This window comes from Thermobia domestica, chromosome 1 (genome assembly GCF_964235325.1).
Source record: "Thermobia domestica chromosome 1, izTheDome1.hap1.1, whole genome shotgun sequence".
Lineage (NCBI taxonomy): Eukaryota > Metazoa > Arthropoda > Insecta > Zygentoma > Lepismatidae > Thermobia > Thermobia domestica.
The window spans coordinates 160,815,214-160,837,308 of NC_137454.1; the positions used below are offsets into that span (position 1 = coordinate 160,815,214).

Below are 22,095 nucleotides of genomic sequence, written 5' to 3' on the forward strand. Positions count from 1 at the left end.
CAGTTATGAAGCAAACTTTATTATGGAAGATTTACAAAAAACAGTGTCTGCGACCAGCTGGAACAAAATTGTACTGCCAGGGTATTTCAAACTTCTAGAAACGTGGAAGAAATAAAAGAAATTAAACCTTTGTTAAAAAAATAGTCTCTAGATTAAGATATATGTTTTTCTTCAATAAAACCAAAAATCAGCTCATGTAAAATTGTTCCTCATTTCTTTCAGTATGATCATCGTTTGTAAAAGAATAATTGCATCACTTAATAAAATTATGACATTGGCTATCATGAAAAATAACAGTATGTTTATTTAAATTCATTCTTTACATAAAGCCATTTCGTGACTTTCCACATACCATGATGTGTTACGCCAGTGCATGTCTTTTGTTTGCATGCTTGTTTCTGCGGCTAGATAGCTCTGTTAACGCGGCAATTGTTATTGTGTAATAAGTCGTGTGGTACGTTTTGTTATTTTATTTTTTCGTGAGCCATTTTCTGTATCTTCGGCGTTTGTAGATTAGCTATCACTCAAGGAGAAAAGCGTCTTGATGATTTATATTTTCTGCTACTTTCTGAGAGCTTAGTTTTTAAGTTTGCGTGTGCAGGATGTAAATTTGGGAGGTATGGTTTAGGCTTCATCTCCTCGGAATCAAGGACGCATTGTTACTTTTCATAAAGAAGGTATTTCTAAAAGGGAAGTTTCCAAGAGAGAACATAAGAACCAAAGTACAGTGTCCACAATCATCAGAAAACAAGAAAATGTATGGTAGAAGTCCATTACGAGATCGCTGCTGGAGAAAGAAATGAAAACATCGCCAAGCGCCGATCGAAACATTAAAACCTTAGGTCTGAAGAATAGAGTATTAAGTTCCGTTGGGTGCTACATTAAGTCATGCGACCAGTGTTTCACGATTGAAATATTTTAGAGTTAAGAAACCCATGCTGACGAAAAATACAAGGGAGCAACACGTGAATTTGTGGAAGTGTATGGAGCGTGGAAAGAGGAAGATTGAGATCATGTGATTTTTTTAAAGAAAGAAAAAAATGTTCTTATCGGAAATGACAAAGGTGTACAACTGGATGAAAAGGCTGAGGAATTGAACGATGAATGTTTCCGCTAACAAAACGTTTACAGAAAGTGTTATGCCGAGGGCGTATTTTACGTCGCAGTATTGAATTTGCAATGAGTCAGTGAGTAGCGAAAAATATATCGATATATTGGACAGAAAATTATTCCTACTGCTCGAGACTGCTTTTCAGGATGTTTTTTCTACTACTTTTTTCCCCCTTCTTAAATCAAGATTATAATATGTCATGTCATCGGTCTAGTCAAGTTAATAACTTGTTCACAGAAATGAATACTCATAGTGTGTGGTAGCCTTCTAATTCACGAAACTTCAACGCTGAAAAGAACTTGTGACATTATTAAACAGAAAATTCAGGGAAAGGATTTACGACAACAAAACACAGTTGACTGAATGAATTATGACAACTTTGTACCTTCCATTGACAGGAGATATGTTAATCTCTTGTTCAGAGCATACCAAGAAAACTTGCAGAAGTTAACTAGAGCAGATGGGTTACATAAAATATTGTATTAAGTACACAGAAGTCGTAGAAAATTATTAAATAAATGTCGACAATTTGACAATATTTCTTGTAAACATGTTTCTATATTTGTTTTTTGCGTTAATCCAACATCAGCGTATTCGTTACTTTCCTTGTACTTAGAGGCTTACAGAGACTTAACAGAGAAATACCATCCCTGGTTAACTAAAGAACATCAAATAATAAATGGAATACCAGTATATGTCGTTATTACGTAGAAATATACATAGATCGAATGAAAGTGAAAATACTCTTAAAGAAGACAGTGTTGCAATTATTAATTTTACAGATTGATACACAATTGTCAGAAAGTAGTGAAAAAATAATCATATACACTAAAAAAATGTATCATAATTGTTCATATATCATCACTGATGTTTGGAACGACGGAAGTTGTTGATTGTAGAAGTTGGAGGTGAAAAAGTAGACGAGCTGACAAGTTTTATGTTCGTAAATAGTACTGATGAATATCTGAAACGTAAATGGATGGAAATAAAACTAAGAACAGGAATGGCGAAAGCTCTCTACGAAGGAAGGAAAAGAAAAAGTATTAATGGCGTGCTTTGTATGTCGTCAAATAAGATACGAAAAGGCTCCAAGAATATTTTGTGAGAAATATTGTACTTTACAGGAAGAAGTAACTGGAACGAATGGAAGTTCAGAATTTGTTTAAAGGAAAATGCAGAAAATTAGCTGGGTGAAAAACATCTTAGGAAGTGTTAGCAAAAACTGAATGAGGAAGAGCAACTGAAGAGGACTGTATTCATGGTTGGTCGTAACTTGCGCCAAGTATCCAGCAAGCGATTGCAGAGGATTATTGCAAAAATGAAATTTCTAGTTTTGCGTCCCACGATTATGCCATTGGTTGGTTTGAGTTTAGCGCCCCTTTTTAGCACCAAGGCTACATGAGATGTGAACCTACAGTTTAACATCGAATCCGAACCATCGTAATCGTTCAAATTTCAAGGTTCACCGGGACTCCGTTCATCAAGACTACGCACACACTAGCCAATAGACCAACTTTACGAAGACATTACACAATATTTTATATATATATATATATATATATATATATATATATATATATATATATATATATATATAACACTTAACCTACAACTCTGGTCAATTCTAACGCGAAGAAAACATTAAGATACAGCTCAAAAATTCATATATTCTTATCAATAGACGCAAGTAAAATCAAAGTGAATCTTTTTTTGTCTATTGTAGATATGAATTTGAAAACAAATTACGTACATTAACTGTCTCTCGCATACGGTTGTCATACTACAGCATAAGAAACAGTTAAAAAGAAAAGAAAATCTTTGAGACCAACTGATGTATGCACATTTGGAACACTAAGAATTAACAAATGTAAGTGATTTGTTGTAAGCATTCAGAGACTAACAGAATTTGAATACAACATACATAAGAACAATTTTCTAATTAAAGATTTCCTAAATAATTAAAAACCGTCTAAACTGGTATGATGAATTCTTGTAATATATATTTAATTTAGTTTAACTGAACATATGTAACTGCCAGTTGTACTTAAATGGGCGTATAAATTATTTTATTAAAATAACATATAGGGTGTCTCAAAATCCCCTGACATAGGGTAACTCTGTTATTATCAGTTACAATAAAATGTAAGAGGGGGGAAACTGTCTCCAAATATACTGTTTTCACTCTAAAATGAAGGAATTTTTTAAAATCGGACGAGCCATTTGGGCTGTACACTCTTTGTGACCAATGTTACATGAAAATACAACGTTGCCATTTACCTGGGACTGGAGGAGGGAAGGGCGAGGCGTGAAGTGGACAAATTTTGTAAGAATATGGTGAATGGGAGCTGGCCATCGGCAAGTTAGCATAACAGACAGTAGCTTCATTCACTTATGTTGAGCCCAGGTAAATAGCAACGTTGCATTTTTATTTAACATTGGGGGCATAAAGAGTGTACAGCCCAAACAGCTCGTCCGATTAAAAAAATCCTTCATTTTAGATTGAAAACGTCATATTTGGAGACGGTTTCCCCTCTTACATTTTGTTGTAGCTCTGATAACAGTTACCCTATGTCAGGGGACTTTTGAGGTGAGGTGAGGTGATTTTAGTTTTGCGTCCCGTTCAGCAGCGAGGCTATATGAGACGTGGGCCTACTGATTAACGTGAAATTCGAACCACATGAGCTCCCTCCGGGAATCGAGCCCGGGTCTCCCATGCCAAAGACAGGGGACTTTTGAGACATCCTGTATATACAGGCTGTTTCAAAACGAGGTGAGATGATTTTAGTTTAGCGTCTCGTTCAGCAGCGAGGCTATATGAGACGTGGGCCTACTGATTAACGTGGAATCCGAACCACATGAGCTCCCTCCGGTAATCGAACCCGGGTCTCCCACGCCAAAGGCAGGGGACTTTTGAGACATCCTGTACATACAGGGTGTTTCAAAACAACACCGACATGTTTGGGAGGTGATTCCCGACATCAAGATAACACAAAAAGTATAGACCAACCTGGGTGCACAAATGCTTTCTTTCAGAGTTATAGGCTGCTGAAAACATGAAAAAATGAACTTGAAATGGACAAAACTATGGGACCTACCATAGTCGGGTCAAGATTTCACTTAAGAACTAATATGTTCCCTATCCAAATATCCATGTTTCAGAATCCTGCAGTACTTCCGCAACAATTTTTATCGTAGTAGTTGGTGAGTACTTCAAATTATACGGCCGTATCCAAACTCCCACTACAAAAATTGTTACGTGAGCACTTTAGGATTCTGAAACATGTATTTTTGGATAGAGCACATATTAGTTCCTAAGTGAAGTCTTGAGCCGACTACAGTATGACCCATACTTTTAAAGTTTCATGTTTTTTCATGTTTTTGGCAGGCAATAACTCGGAAAGGAAGCATTTGTGTACCCAGGTTGGTCTATACTTTTTATCTTATCTTGGTGTCAGGAATCACCTTCCAAGCGTTGTCGGTGTTGTTTTGAAACACCCTGTACATATATATATATATATATATATATATATATATATATATATATATATATAGATAGATAGATAGATAGATAGATAGGAAGAGATGGATGGAATGTAATATACCGTAGATCTTTACAGGCCTTTATAAATGACTGTTTGAAAGCAATTAAATTAGATGGTTGCAATCTACAAGGATACACAGTTTGGAGCCTAATGGATAATTTTGAGTGGACAAATGGATATTCGTGAGTAATTTTTACTTTAATTTTCTACTTTCTTAATCTCGTCATGGTCTTAAGGACAAAGAAGAATTTTAATGGTATATTTTGAGTTTTCGGTTTATAAGAACTCACATATGTAAAGGTTTGCATCTGTACGCTCATTCTATATAATGTAATTAAAAATGAAATTTGTAACCTGAATAGCGTAATTTGTATTTTTCCCAGCTATACTTCGTCTACGCAAGTCCTGTGGAATTCTTCTGGCTGTTTCTGCAAGATTTGTTGAATACTCCATTTTCATCTTGTTTCTTCTTAATTTGGTTTATAGGATTTCCTGCTTTAGTGGATCGCCACCAGAGTGTTAAAGTAGTTAAAGAATCAAACGTTTTGTGACACATCGTAATTCTTTGCATAGAGGGACTTCAATGCTTTGTTCATGCTACAAAATTGCCATTCCTAAATTTTCCAATATTGACAAAAAAGACCAGTGAATTATTAACCGCAGACAGCATACGTGGGATATCTCTTAAAACACCAACAAAGAAGATTTACACAAACGCCGCATGTGTTCTCGTGGAGGTAAGCCGTTATACACTCGTGACTTTCCATCTCCGTTTCAGTTCTTGCTGGTTGCAGATGTGCTAGTTTATATCAAGTCATTATTTGGGGTCAGAAAATGAAGCACAGAAGACGATGTGCGGCGAATGTTGTTTGAACCGTAATATCATGAAGAAAGAAGTGTCATTACTCCCCTAGAGAAAAGGATTAAAAAAACAAAATTATTTGCAGTGTGTGCCAAGTGTAGGCATAAAAATCTACCTGAGAAATTAATTATTACTCCCAAATTAAACCTCACTAAAAACCTCATGAGATGTACCTGATAAATCCGAAGTTCGGTTCTCCGTTGATAAAAGAGAGTCCCGTATGAAAGTGTGTCCGTCAATTGTCAATCAATCTATCAAGTCGTGATTGACTCGGACACGTGCAACATTGAATGTAACATTGTCTGTGTAGGTGTTGGTAGAGACAATGGTACACGGGTTTAGTTTTCCTAACTTTGTTTATTACAAAATATATCAAAAGTTTATACATCTATATTACAGTGTCTTAAAAATGAAATCAAGAAGACCCTTTTGAGTGTTCCTTAATAATTATTGTGGGGTTAATAAAATAATAAAAATTATTGTGGGGTTATCCGGGAGTCTGTCAAGTTTACAGCAGCCGGACAGAGGTTGAGCAGGAAGGATGTTCTGGCTCGCAGCAGGCGAGACAAGGACTCAGCTCACAGCAGCCGAGAAGGTATAAGGATCTCTCTAGCCCACAGCAGCCAGAGAGGGTGAACTAGTTCTCTGGCCCACAGCAGTCGGAGAAGGTGGGTAAGGTGACAGTCCCAACGCACACTGATACGGAGAGGTGTTCTGCAGCTCCTTTTATGCTGTCATCATCGTAGGTGGTGGCGCTGGTGCTTCTCTTCGGGTCACATGCTGGTGTCATGGTAATAAAGCGTCGTCTGCCTTTGCTGATGTTTACCTATGCACGTATTAACTATGTGCATGTGGAGAGTACATTGCACTACTGATGCAAATTTTAGACTATTTGCATTGACCTAAGCGCATATATATGATTTTAATTTAAAACTATTAAAAATTGCGTAATTTCTTCGAATTATGTCATATATTGAGTTCACCAGTTTGCTATTTGTGAAGTCTGATAATTCTTGTGATATATTATAGGCATATAGGCTACATAGCTGAGAAAAATATAAAATACGCTATTCAGCTAAAAAACTTCTTTTTTTCTTTCTTTTTATTAGATCACATATCACTTGCTTTACGGCTTTCAATGACAAAAAGTTTCATTGATTTACCAGTACATATATCGTTGAAATGAACAATAAAATTATTGTAACATTATTACGAGGGAAGCCTAGAAATTTCTTACCTTCACTATGCTAAAAATGAGCTAGGTCCACGTCGTGTCCTTCTCTATATATTTACTTCGTATTAAATCTTTCACATTTATGGATCTGTCCGTTAATACCATATGCATAAAAGTCTGCAGTGTTGGTGGCAAACCAGGTTTCTAACGCATTAATGATACTCAAAACACCAATCCCGCAAATGTTTCTTCATATTTGACAAGATGAAGTAAGCAGGCGGAGTCAGATCGGAGAGGCAAAAGTTCTTTACCATATTAGTGCACAAAAGTGAGTTTCTGCTATTTGGTATGCCGGTGTATTGCTTGCTAACACACACATTTTTCGTGAGGAAAGCCGGTTTCTGTTTTGATAACTTTTGTAGCAGGTTCCTGTGATTGTAGCCCCCTCTATACAAGAGCATATCTTTATGGTGTCAAAACAAACATGACCTTGACATTTTACACTAACCTCGTTGGGGACGAGGTATGTTTCCATATTTTATATATATATATATATATATATATATATATATATATATATATTCGTTTGTTTTGTTTCACACTGAAATAGATATACTTGGCATTCATTCATAATCACTAACCTGGACATAAAAATATCCTTGCTCTTGTACATGTCCAAAACGCTTTGTGCACTTGCACACTTACTGTTTTTGACACGTATTGGCAATTGGGGACCCACCTTGCTGTCCGTTTGCTCATATGCAGAATGGCATGTAATTTGGTATGAACGCATTCCTAGCTAACAATTAATAATCCCCATGCATTAGCTATTCAACTTTTGCCACCACGCTTAAGTTTGTAGCCGTTGAAATAGGACCTTCTCGTGGGTCTCTTATAGACTTGTGCGACTACATTTGAATTCAATTTTACAACCGTTTCACTCTGACATAAGATGGGCATTCTTTACTATACACAGCTGCCATCTTCATGTATCGTCTGTGCTGATCATCTTTCAAGTTGGAAGAACTTAATCACAGTTCAGCATTCGGTTTTATCCAACATGCTGCCGCCGTCTACTTTTCTGGCTATAACATCAATTCAACAGGGTTTGTAGACACAAATAAGCACACATATTAGGGAGATGCCAACCTATCATTGTGCAGACTTTTACATTCCTATCCCATCTATATCTGTAAGTAGCTTCTGGCCTCTTCTCGTAGAAATAAAATATTTTTGAAGTTGTGCTTATTAATCCTGAGTAGTATTTCTTTTAATATAGGATACGATTTGGCCTTTTCCATGTCGATTTTGAGGATAAAGAGAAGAAGCGGCGTGCTAAAGAATCAGCCAAATTTTACAGCAAGCTGATCAAGGATAATGGATTTATAAAACTAACTTAAGAAAATGCTAGATTCGCAGTTCTTTGTGTAAATAAACTTCAAAAATGTATATAATTATGTTTATGTAAAACAGTAAAATATATATAATTTTCTTGCACTGTACACTTTTTAACTTTTTTAAGTGAAAGTTTTAACTTTTTTAAAGGGTGGTTGTAAAATCAGTACCTATTTGTAACAATGAACATCTCAAAAAATAAACAACCTATCAGTTATATTTCCAATGAACACATTATTAGGGTGTACCATTTGGTTATTAAGTTATATTTCAACACATGCACCCGGATTTTTCATACTTCTGGAATCTTTTAGGAACAAAATCCACGTCTTTCCTTAGCATTTCAGCTGGAACATTTGCAAACACTTCACGGATATTTTGTTCAAGATTGTTAACATCCCTTGATTTTAACTTGTGACAATAACAATTGTCACGGTTCACAAAACCTCCGACGTGAAACATTGCTTCATCAGACCACAGGATATTGTCGTACAAATCTGGATAATTATCTCCCCAACCAAGCATAATCTCACAAAATTCCATTCGCCTGTCGCAGTCCTCATCACAAAGTTCATGAACGTAATGGCTTCCAAGGTCCAAAATGTAAATCACTTTTTAAAATGGTCATTACCGTGTGACGTGACAATCCCGTTTCCCTAATGGCTTGTCTTGTGGACTTTGAAGGGCTGCGTTCAAACATGTTACGAACAACATGTACAGTCTTCCGATTTAAATGTTGAGGGCTGTCCAGATCGACTTGTCATTAATTTCTTATGATAGTTTTTTATTGCCTTAGGGTTAAGCGTTGTATTCCTATCTCGCTCTTGCCTCTACTGTCTCTGCACTTGCACCTACCGACCTCCAAACTTCATACCTTGCGGCAATCTTAGCTCTGTCTTCTATGTTGTATACATCAGTCATTTTGCGGTTTTCACTGGATCAACTTCTGAAATCATACATGGTACACCTCACACTAATAAACAGTATTACACGCCAAGTTCATGCTAGTTTCTAGAATAATCTAAATTAAAAATAGGTATTGAATTTACAACCACCCTGTATTTCATTCCATGCCCAAATATGTTGTTCCGTGTAAGATCTCTTCTGCACTGCATTATTATTATTCTGATTGAACCTTAACATTCTCTATTGTTTAAGATTAGGCTATGAATGTGAATAGAATATAATTCAGGAAATATGACACATTTATCCCAGACTAAAAATATAACTCTTTTCATCATATGGAAATTTTGTACCATTTAATATTTATAGAAATTCTGATAGGTTTAACACAAAGCATTTTTTAAATTTTATATAGCATCATGTGATACATATATTTTTAAAAAGGCATGAAGATTATTTGATGTTTCAAAATAAGTTGTCAGAGAATATTTTGTGTAATTGCATGCACAGGCACGTGACTAAGGCTCAAGGACTGATACTATATTTCTGCTCCCTAGTTACCAAATGTTAAGATGATCTTTCGTAGCGTTATGCTAAGTGTAATGCTGAATTTAATACGAAACATTTTTGCACTGCTTTTTACCTATTGCATAATAAATATTCATAAGTTACGTAGCATATAGGATGTAATTTATTTATTATAAAAGTGAACTTATTCCGAAGATGGTCGTCCATTGGTTTTCGACAAGCAGCATAATAACAATTACGAAAATTTATGGTAGATCACTAGGTGTTCTCGGTGCTATGTTAAACACTGCTTGAATAGTGCGGCGTTGCCAGGTAACGTCGAGTGTTTTCTGGTGCCAGACATAAAACAAGCAATCATGGAATTCTGCTTGGACACTTACTGGAGAAATTAGTTTTCAACCCTTACCGCAATTCACAGCTAAGTTTCGCTTCTCGAACTGCAACACTAGAATCCAGGAATTAAACATACAAATTTAGCAACAACGCATTATGGCGTTCTGCGCAAGTTTCTTCTTAAAATCTATTTCCTTAAATATAAATTAATAATTAAATAAAATGTAACACGAAAAACGGTCAAACAGTATATCTATTTCGTAATAAGGTTGTTACTTTAAAGTACTTTACACATTCAAATAAACATTTCATAAAATCGAGCACTTCTAGTAAGATCTAACAGCAAGTGCCATCTTATATGCTCATTATAAAACGAATCAAATATTTTCTTTTATTTGTTACCTTTTCCGATAGCAGAAAACACAACCGAATGAATTAGTGTCTTGTGTTGTAGCTGAAACAACTTTATCTTATAGTACAAAATTTATAATGTGTAACGTTTCATTGCTCAATAGTTAAGGGAATGAGCTAAAATATGTACTGACTTCTGGGTGGTGATCCACCTTAAAAATCAACTTTTAGGACCGCTTTAAAAGAGTATAATAGAGTAATGTGGGTTAGAGTAGAATAAGGTAGGGATAAGTAGGGTAGGGTACGGTCGAGTTAGCTTAGGATAAAGGGAAGTTTTGACCTATTTTGTTAAAATTAATAGAGTGTAAGTTCTCGTCTCTGCGTAAGGATACCAACTAGAATGTCTCTATACCTGCAACCATGTTCAGAATACAAATGCTCGGTACTTTCCCAAAATCCAATCATGTGGTAACCTTGCGCAAAGTAGTTCTTCCGCTTGCAAAATAGTTCCATGATTATATCATCTTATAAAAATAATAAACAGAAGTTTAGTCTCCTTACTTATTATCAAGGACACAAACGAGCAAATTATCCATTTATTCCCTGTAAATTTTCAAAACTTTGCCAGAAACGGACGACCAACTTTGGAACTTAACCCATTAGAGTTCTCAGATACTGAAATTCGCCTCTATAATCTTAAGAAACGTTAAAATGAATTTAATTTTCAAAACTAAATGGAATGACTGATAGTTTGATAATGGATAAACTGCCAAATTGTGTTTCCGTTACTGTTTTAGATATTTTTACGGTACATTTGAGTGGTAGCATTGTATGTTGGTAAATAATGTTTTATTTAATGGTAATTATGAACCCATAGATATGTGAGTTCAGTGTATTCATTGTTTTTTCCACTTGGAGCGATTGAGAGTAAAAGCAGCAGCACTCTGGAAGATATTTTCTCTGGAATAAATGCATTGACACTGTAAGGTTAGTCATATGATTTTGTAAAGAGACATTACATTCTTGCCAAGATTTGAATTAATATTATATGATAAAAAAAAAAAATGCAATGAAAATCTTAGGAACAGACTCATATTTTCACAAGAATCGCACATGTAAAATCATATTTTGTCTAGACAAGCAAATGCACTGCTAGTAACTAACCTAACATGTAATAAAATATCAATTTCACGCAAACTAGTATTCCTTTATTGCTCTGGGAAAAACTATATATCATAGACAAATATATATATATATAGTACAGTATTTATATTAAATAAATTTAATCAACCACAAATAAAATGCACAGCATATAATGTACATTTACTTTTGTTCTGTTGCTTTGATAGGTTTCACGTTATATTTTACATATGTATACACATGGAAAACTGAAAAATTATACACATATATACTAGAAGTTTCTGAACTTCTATTCGTCCTATGAAAAACAGGATTATTTTCGTGTTTCAGAAACAAGTTATTATTAAGAAGGAAAAATGATGTTTTGTCTTTCTATGCAACAGAAAAACAAGACTTCTATGTGTTTCTTTTATTGTGTATAAATTGTTCCAATAAATTAATGTTTTTACAAATATTAATACGCTTAACCTTGATATTAAATTTTGCATAAGATATGGGGTAAACCATTTTCTTTTGCTGAAATTTAATAGAACTCGTTATGTATTCTGTCGAATAATACTTTTACTGCAAATATCACATTTACCACCCCCCAAAAATAGATATATTTTACTAATGCTAAGAACGACCCTTCTATGGGAGTTCCATTTGAAATTCTTCGATTAAACATTATCACATGTTCGTATTAAGAGGACATTACAAAAAAAATATAACAGAACAAAATTTGGCTTCGACATCATTAGAAACAGATCAAGAATATTTAAACACAATTTACTTTGTACACTATCTGCCAAAAATTAATACACTTTACCCTCTATAACATTTCTTTTGAAACATTTTAGATCATTAATTCATCTCAGTATGTATATGAGCTATCAAACAACGTATTTTGATAAAAATGAAGGTGCTGATCGGTGCACTTTCATGTTGCTATTTGTACTAGCAGCCATTTTTTACAGGAATATTTTCCGTTTCACTTTCGGCACTGTCACTGCAATGTCTAATAGGTTGTTTACTCCTCCGGGACTCCATTCTTTTCATATAGTCATGCTCTCGTCTCGAAATTGGAATAACAGTCCTATGTCTTTGATCTGGTTTTATAAAGCGTGACTTCACAGACAGATCTATCTGTTCATTGACACGCAATGAAGCTCCGTCACTGATCATACAAATAACAAGCCTTGCAATATTGCGAGCATCATCCAGCCCACAGTGCGGTCGACCTTCGAAAGTTATCTTCAAATGCTCCAGCATCAGTCTTAGAGAATACTGGAAAAACAAACAAAATTTAAGATGATTTACATAGATTAACGACTTCTCGTTCCTTAAATCTTAACAGAATGACGTACATCATTTTACATTACATATACGTTACAGAAGACTCTGAGAAGTATTAAAAATGTAAATCATCACTAGATTAAATACCTAGGTACACATTGTAAAATGCATCTAAGAAGTACTTTTCTAATTCTACAAGTAAGAACTCAAACCATACACAATATGCAAATATAAAAAATTAAAAGACTTATAATTTTATGCAAATAGTCAGGGTTGACTGGTGTAAACCACCTGGTATTTAAAAAAAAAAAAAAAAAAAAATGGTTTAAACTAAAAAACGAAAAATGTTCGTAAAAGTGTAAGTGTTCGTAAAATCTTGATGAATACACATTTGTGGGTTATCACGTTTCACTCCCGCATATTATTCGTATTATATTCACACCTAAATTTCCCATTCATTACTCAAAGAGACTACTACAAAAGCAACTTTTTTTTTTTTTTTTTAATTTTATGAATGTTTCTTTTGTGATTTTTTTAATAGTTTGTTATTATTGTTTTGCAATTGCAATCAAAGAAAAGTTCTAAATATTGTTTAGTTTTAATAATGTTTACTATTGATAAAATACATCGAAATGTCGTACTTTTCGAGGAGGGGGTGATACAAACCCCACGAGAGGCATTTATAAAATCAGAAGCATCTTTGGTATCTATTTATGTATAAATGGGTCAGAGCCAAAGTGGACTCAAATAATTCGTATCTTTATTTACTTTTCTTACTGATATGCAAATTAAGTCGTTATATTTCTTTAACGGACCGATAAAAGCCTTAGTTAACTAACTTGTACTAAATTAGTTCTTCTGTACTCTACAGTATTTTGAAATTGTCCATATGAAATTTTGTATGATGGTTTCACTTGTGCAACTGTTTATCTTTTTGTCCTTCTGAAATGACTCTTGGCAATTATATTAACAAGTATGTAAAGATCAATGCAACCTATTTTTATCGGGAGTCCTTCGTGAGTGAGTCGGCAGACTCATCGCATTTGTGGCCAATAAGTTGCAGTTTCGAGTCCAAATGGAGGACAATTTCTCTCGGATGTAAGAAGAAAAGCGATTTGGATTCCATCTTAAGCTTATGTGACCCCTTCCAATATAACCCCGTTGTTGCATAGTAACACCACGGCAAAATAAACTTAACCATAAAAAAAAAAAAAAAAGTTTTTTCAATAAAAAACCATGATTTTTGCCAACTCTGCAAATAGTAATTCTGCTCTACTTTTTGGCTGTGGTGACTCAGAGGTACAGCGCTCACTTCTGGCGCGAAGGGTCTCTGGTTCCATCCCAGTTCATGCCATATGAACCTTGTAGTGGACACACAGCGTGCACCTACATTTTCTCGGGATTCTCCCCTTCTTTATTGACCCATTTTATTCATTATCATCATAACCAGGAGTCAATCGTGGCTATGTTGATAGCGTACGCGCCTTGGGCGTAGAAGACCAGGGTTTGATTTCCGGTGAGAGTTCATGCGGTTCGGATACCGCATTAAGTTGCAAGTCTACGTCTCATATATAGTTTCGCTGCTGAATGGAACGTTAAACTCAAATACAAAAAAATAATCATAAACAACTCCCTTAATTTCAATACATAATCGTTAGACGCTGAACTTGAAATTACAGTGAATATTCTTTCACTTTTTGCTCTACTTTTCTGGAAATATTATATATGAGAAGCTGATCAAGATACATATGCGAAGGATTTTGAAACTGTACTCAAAAATAAAGGTCACCATGCTGCCAGCTCTATAACATGACTGCCACAGAAGACTGGGCCATGCTGGATATGGGGCATTGAACACGATGTATTTCGAGAGACCAATTTAACACATTAGCTGTCATGAGCTAGATTCAGTTCACACTAGATTTGAGCCGGGGGTCTCGTGAACCAAATATAACTCACACATATCTTTATTTGGGAGCTCCGTGGTGTGCAAGCGACTCACGCTATCATACTGTAACATATATGCAATCTGATGGGTGGTCCTTGCACAAAACATTGCAATTTGGTAACTCTCGGATACACAATGATATAAAATGTTTTTTCGTTAAAGCAGAAAGGTCGTTATGTTTTCGAAGTTCTTAATCTATTTTCGTAACAAAACAACTTAGCCCCCGGGAACAGTTTTTCTTTTCTAGTGTAGTATCCACTGTGTTAATAATAATAATTACATACATATATATAGGATAGCGATTTATCTTCAAAAGTTTAAAATTCAATTGAAAAATGAAAATGAAATGAAATATTTCAGTTTAATGATCCACGGTTATGCCCTTAAGGCTAAGGGAGACGATGATTAAAGCAAGTGAATGATGATGAAGAATATGTGGAATGAAACGGGAGTACATTGCGAACACCGACGGACACGATGTTGTCCACCACAAACTTATTTGGCCGGAGATCGAACAAACGACCCCATGCACCAGAGGTAAGCGTTGAGTCACCGTGCCCCAATTCAACTGAAGTTCCAATATGGAATACCATGTTTGAACAAACGTAGTGTAATTTCTTGGAAAACGATGGTCACAATATTCGTTTGGAATTATAGCAGCGTATCCTATGAATTTCCCAGCATAACCTTACAACATCCATTGATCCCTTCGGGAAAATTTTGCCTGCTGTGTCAGATCAAGTCGCTAGCATTGATATATAAGAATGTAATGACATGAATTTTTAACTGACATATAAATGTATACCTGACCCAATACTGCACGAAGTTGTACATGTTACCCGTCAGAGACAGCGCTGAATATTATGGCAGTCAGTCCATTCTTCAGTGGACTTCTGTTGAAGGTTGTGTACAACAGAGCCGTCCAAGGTAGTCCTACAACTCTTTCGAGCATTTCATTTGTGAGTGATGAGAAATGGCAGTGTTAAACTGAGTCAAATTATCTTCCTGGTCAGTCGTTCAACGATTGTCGAATTTATAGCTTTAATTGGGGTTCAATTCCAAGTAAATTTTACAGATGAATTGTGGGTCATCACGGTAGACAGACACGACTTTCCCATAGCCCTCATCACTATTATCCAATTTTTCATAGCTGAACTGGTGAATGGAAAGAGTCATCATATGGTTTTCCTAACGTACACTAAGTTTTGGGGCAACTTCACTGATACAACAACTGGAACTCGTTCTTCCCGAGTGAAATATATAATACGAGGATCATTCAATAAGTAAAGAGACAAAGTCTATATTTTTAACACTAATCATTTTTTTTCTTTTTTCTTTTTTTTTTTTTTTGTTTCAGGGGTGTTAGCTGGCAACCTTGGGATATGCTCTGATCTGCTGTTTCGTAATTTTATGTCAACATAACTTCAAAAATATCAATTCATCATGGCAAGTCCTCTAGAAGATTGCACCTTAGAAGAACAGCGCTCAGTCATTAGGTTTTTAGTCGCAGAAGGTGTAAAACCAAGTGAAATTTTTTCTCGAATGTTGAGACAGTACGGTAACAGTTGTATGAACCGTGCGAATGTGTACAAGTGGGTTGATCGGTTTAAAAGTGGCCGAACAAGTGTAGGTGATGAACCCCGGTGTGGACGTCCAGTAGAAGTTTCGGTTCTTCGTTGGAATCGAGGATTGACGGACTTATTCGTGATAACAGAAGAATTACTGTTGAAATGATAGACCTCGCCCCATCTGATTTTTACCTGTTTGGACCACTCAAAGACGCCCTACATGGAAAAAGATTTGCTAACAATGAGGAAGTTAAGGCAGCGGTGCAAAGGTGGCTTCAGGGTAAATCGAAAGATTTCTTCGCCAAGGGAATTAGGAAGCTGCAAGAAAGATGGGACAAATGCATAACTGTAAAGGGTGATTATATTGAAAAATAGCCTTAGTTTTGAAAGACTGAAATAAATCTTTATTGAGCTATAGCAATTTGTATCTTTACTTATTGAATGCCCCTCGTAGTACGCCACGTGAAATATTTAGATGCAGCTCACGCACATCCTTTTTAGCAAACGATCATCAATCATTTGCACATATTCCATCGGTTTTCTGTATATCATACACTACAATCACAAGTATCTGATTATGGCATTTCTGTGTAGTGAGACAATGCTGGTATAATCAGAAGCAACTTATGAAAGTCCTAGAAGAGTACCATGGCTCCAATTCTTTGCAACATCTATAACGACTTTTCAGAGTATTATTTGACTGTGCACGCTGAGACGAGTTGACCATGACTTACATTACCTCTTTTCGCTTTGGAAAATAGAGTCTCGCACGCAAAACCAATCTGTCTTGCTTACAATTTCTCCTCTCTTATTCATAACTTAGTACTAATTACGAAGCACTAAATATATGCTAATCCCAAACTATATAGTTAATAAATAAAACTTACACTGTCATTAGATATAACAAAACACACCATCATTGTATAAGGGATTAGATTTGACATTACTACAGTAACAAGCCATCAAAGAGAAGTAATGATCAGAAATTGTGATTATATTATTATTATTATTACCAATAATATTATTTTAATATTTTCTTCAAGGGATTTCTTTAACATGTGTTTCACACACTTTGTAAGACAGTCTACGACCGCCTGCCACAAAGTGGAAATGCTGTTGAAAATTTTAAGGCTAAAAATGAATAAAATGCACAAGAGACTGTGGTAGGCACCTCACATACAAAATTGAATTTCATGTTTCAAAACGTGAGATATAAGTGATAAGACAACTGAACCTGAAACTAGATTAATAAAGCAATGATTTAGTTTCTCAGTCATCAAAAAATAATTACCTTCTCACTACATAAATACGATAAAGTGTAGCAATAACTTACCCGTTTGCATTTGTAGTAATTGCTGAAACTCTTTCTTATGTTGACCCATTTTCTACAGACTTTTGGGAATTCAATATTTGAGAGCTAAAAATTTTAAAAGAATACAATTATATGACAGAATAAGGTAAGATAATTTTACAATGAAAGCTTTTATAATTCTTTTCTTAAAGTGCCCTATATATATGTATATATATATAAACCTTTCAATATGTAATTAATTAAAACAGAAGCTGGTTTTCCTGGATCGGTATTTCAAACCATACTTAAACTGTCCCTATAAATTCCCTAGCGGCTTCACTTTCAAAATGAGTTTTAAGGATGGCAGTGTAGGAATTCATTATGTTTGCATGCTTACTCTTATAACTAAAAATAAATAAATAAATAAATAAATAATAAATAAATAAATGGAATGCCCTCAACAATGATCTAGTGCTAGCGCACATGCATTTGGTGCACGGGATTCTGGGAATGATGGTGGGAGAACATTAAATACATTACGATGGTCCGGATTTCCACTTTAAACTGTAAGTTTACGTCTCATACACTTTCGATGCTGATAAGGCACGCTACATCCAATAAACAAACAACGATCAAAAATATAAGGATTTTCATTTTTTTTTTTTTTTTTAATGACAAATTACTCACGACAGAGTAAAGTTACCTATGAAGAAAAAAGTTAAACCAAGATTCTAAAAGTAAATTTTTATCGATATAAAATACCTTAACTTTCTTCACCCTCGCGAACCGTTTTGTGATTTCACTACAAAATATCTACAGATAGAAAATATTAAAAATAAATAAATAAATAACAAGCTTTCTGTGAAAGCTTCAGATAATAAAGTACCTTTTGAAATAACGACCTTAAATAAGTGGAAGTATTTTCCTACTCGGATTTTACTTTGGGATTCATTTACACACATCTTAATTAATCTAACTTTCTCGGTATTCCAAATTCGGTAAGAATGTTAATGTTACTCTCCTAAGTTGCAGGCCTTTCTGAAATCAATAAATAATTGGTGTGTTGGAGTTTGTATTCTCATTTCTTTTAGTAATTGACGAATGGTCAATATCTGGTCGATAGTTGATATATTTCGACCAAATCCTCACTGATAATCTCCAATAGTTTCATCTGCATATGGGGTCAATCTTACTCCGAGGATTTTATACGAAGTTCCAAAAGAGAGATGTATCGATAATTATTATAATCAGTTTGGTCACCTTTCTTGTGAATTAGGACAATGATTGATTCTTTCCACTCTTGTGGCAATTCCTTCTTGTTCCAGATGAGGAGAATGAGTTTGTATCTCGTTCCACAGCTTTTCCCCTTCAGCTAAAATTAACACAGCAGGAATTTCGTCTACAGTTGGAGAATTGTGTTTTATTTCTTTATAGCAAGCTCTATTTTTCTTTGGTTAGCCTCTGGAACATACGATTCTGCAGTATGCATTTTACTTTCTCCACATATATTATTCTTTGCCTGCATGTTGAGCAAACTGTCAAAGAAATCTTTTCAGCTATTCAAAATATTATCTGTATCATTGAGAATTGTGCCATCTGCTTTCTTTAATATATATGCGCGACACTGACAGCCTTTTTTAAATTCGTTAATGCCTTTATACATAACCCGAATATTTTTTGTTTTTACTATTATCTTCAATTTCAAGGGCTTTAGCTTTCAAAAAATCACGTTTCTTTGTTCTAAATTTTTGAAGTTTCCAGCCTGATATCAACGAACGTTTGTGCAGTTCCATCTTTGAATTTTGCAGCCTGTTTTTTCTTGTCTCCTAGTTTAGTGCAAATCGAACCATAGTTTATTTCTACGTATTTTCACGTACCCTAATTTTTCTTTTGCTGGAATTTTAATGCTATCTCTAATTTTAACCTAAGTATGCTAGTACATTCCAAACTTTCTAAACCCGAAATTCTGTTCGATACTTCAGCTGTTATTTCCTTCTCGCCTGATACTTCTCTAATTCCATTTAATTAAACCTCTCCGTTTTCTGGTGCAAGAAACCTTCCTTTCTTTAAGGACAGTCTCTCTATTATAATCGCTGCTGCCAGGTAGTGGTCAACGATACAGTTAGCTTCTTGTAGTGTATATACGCATATGTAAATTTAATTCTTAGTCTTTTAGCTACTTCGTAGTAAAATTCAAGGGATTCGGAAAAGTGAAAAAATTAAAGAAATTTTTAAGTTGATGGAAACTAACTTTAAAAATATATTTAAAGAGTGTAAAGAAAATATCCTTAAATGGATCTTACAGCTTTGTGTTGCTAAAACGCAAAGACGTAGATTTTTTTTTTAAAAAAAAGAATGAAAACATACCTTGCACTGTCCATAAAGAAAACGTCCCATATCCCATGGTCCATCTGTGACTACAGCAAATTGATGTTTTGTTCCTAGCCCATGATCTTTAAGCCAAACTTCAAATTGTTTCAGTACCGTTGGGAACGTATCCGCTTCGTTCACTTGCTCCTGCAATGAAACATCAACGTAACTTAAATAAATTCTATTCGATGCTAATGTTAAAACGTTTAGTATCAAGCTTGCATAGGGAAAAGAAGCTAGTTTTATATAACATGTTTTGTGAGAACTGGTTTCCCACTAGAAATAGAGCGAGGTTCAACGTTCATCAAAAGAAAGGAAGGGGGAGGGGGAGAAAATAAAACCACTGTTGTAATTTGAGGGAAATTATCAAAAAACGGTGACACACGTGTCTAATTATTTTAAATGAGAAGTCCAAATACCGAATTTCATGTCTCTAACTTTCGGAGATTCTGAGATACGGACATCTTAATTATTATTAAAAAAAATCTTCCTTAGTGGAATGTTATATCACAACTCCTATGTCCTATCCAAATTTCAAATTTCTAGCTTAAGCGGTTTGGCCTAGGCGGTCAGTCAGAATTGCTTTTATATAAGATTACAGTACTAAAAATCCATAGACTTCAGGTAATTAATCGGTACAAAATCTTCTAATCTCACAAAAATTCGATCTCTTACCTGTGTAATTCCTGTAAGCTCTTTGCAGAATTCTGAAAGTTCAGGGTTAATCACTGGTTTGCAATACGCTTGGAATTCATCAACGATTTCCTGTGTTTCTGAGTTTACCAACACAGCTGGGAATTCGATGATTTCATGCCTAGAAAATGTGTAATAACAGCATGTTTGTAATTCGTATAAGCAGGAAGTAATAACAAGCATAAAACAGTTTTACTTTCACCTTAAAACAAGAAGAAAAAATGTAAATGGAAAATTAATGTCATTTTTGCTAATATGAACGTTTATTTGGCGAACATTTCTATTATCTAAAAGTGTTACTCGTTAAAACATAAATTACAAAATGCCAACTGAAATAATTATTGTACAGGGTGGCAAGAGTGTTCCTTTATACCTGCACTTATTTCATCCCTACATTAATGACACTTGCACTTATTTATTTATCCAAAACCTCCGTATATACACCTCTATTACATCTGCACAGCTTGGTACAGAAGTATGCTTACAACGAATATTTCAGTTCAAATACACTTTCTATCAATTGCAAATATTCCGTTTGAAGATTCTGAGTTTCATTTTTAAAAGAAGTCCTAAAACTGTAGTAAAAAAATATTCACAGGACTATTTTCTCTTTGTTATGTCATGTCAATCAATGTGTCTGAAACAGAGTTTGGGAACAATGTGAAATAACTCGCACTTCCTCAAATGTTAAAGACCTTTATAAACGCAATATTCAGTCTATGCCAGACATAAAATGTAACTTGGGTGCTGAAGAACGTAAAGTTCTAGTTTACATTTAAATTGTAAATGATAACGCCGTTTCTCAAAATGTTTACACTACAAATTATTCGCTGGAATTGGAGAACTCACTGAATTCACGATTTGCTCTTTTTCTTTATTAAGGAACAAATAATTTTCGTTGGTTCTTGAAAACAGACCATCTTTCTTGTTTGGGATACAAGTTATGGAAGATTGTATGCGATCTATGGAAATAAATATATCTTATGAAAATCTACGTCGTTACCAACGATGATGCTCTATTTGGTCGCTATAGGAACAGACTACAACTCTAAACCTCGACTTCCACTGTAGCAGCTTGTAGTCAAAGTCATGTCGATTTTGTAGCGTGCTATCCAGCGACCCTGCACTGTTCGAGGCCATTGCTTCCAAGGACGACCTTCATCAGGCTAAATGAGCAGAAATTCACTGCTATGCATCGAGTGATTTTATGGGGAAATCCCTGTACGTACAACATGTATCCCCATTTTTTTCAATGTTCGAAAATAAAGGGGGTGCTGAAGCCGATATATGTATAATTTGAAGTAATCTGATAAACGAAAGTGTGGGTTAATCTCATGTACCCAGGCCTAACTTGAAGTAGTGGATTTCTGTTAGTAAATTGAGTGTGAAACGTTTATCTGATAAAAGTTCATGGTAGCTTTTATATTTTTGATCCGCCCGACGTATTGTTAACTTGCCACAGATCACGGCAATCCTTGGCAATGCCTATTTTCATGTTGAGATATGGAATTATGTTCTACTTAAATTGAAGTTTGGGAGACGTCCAAAATTTACTAGGAGAAAAAGCAATGAAAAAACTTCTTTTCAACAACTTCTTTGTTCGTGTTGTAC

General features: G+C 34.8%; 2 protein-coding genes across 6 annotated transcripts in view; one reads left to right on the forward strand and one right to left on the reverse strand.

Annotated features, from left to right (window-relative positions):
- The window catches only part of LOC145690407 (myrosinase 1-like), a 52,493-nt gene extending 41,218 nt beyond the window's left edge, over window positions 1–11,275 (forward strand). For 3 of the 4 annotated variants that reach the window (XM_081765256.1, XM_081765284.1, XM_081765275.1), the window contains 2 exons: window positions 4,729–4,835; window positions 7,969–11,275. In XM_081765256.1, the coding sequence (XP_081621382.1) occupies window positions 4,729–4,835; window positions 7,969–8,089 (228 nt within the window). In that variant the 3' untranslated portion in view covers window positions 8,090–11,275. The remainder of the gene's footprint in view (window positions 1–4,728; window positions 4,836–7,968) is intronic. The other variant, XM_081765265.1, reaches the window with a different exon arrangement.
- Window positions 11,276–11,385: 110 nt separating this feature from the next.
- LOC145690428 (3'-5' exoribonuclease 1-like) overlaps window positions 11,386–22,095 on the reverse strand; it is a 45,213-nt gene continuing 34,503 nt past the window's right edge. For both annotated transcript variants that reach the window (XM_081765305.1, XM_081765296.1), the window contains 4 exons: window positions 20,467–20,605; window positions 19,789–19,938; window positions 17,464–17,547; window positions 11,386–12,605 (listed from right to left, as the gene is read on the reverse strand). In XM_081765305.1, the coding sequence (XP_081621431.1) occupies window positions 12,276–12,605; window positions 17,464–17,547; window positions 19,789–19,938; window positions 20,467–20,605 (703 nt within the window). In that variant the 3' untranslated portion in view covers window positions 11,386–12,275. The remainder of the gene's footprint in view (window positions 12,606–17,463; window positions 17,548–19,788; window positions 19,939–20,466; window positions 20,606–22,095) is intronic.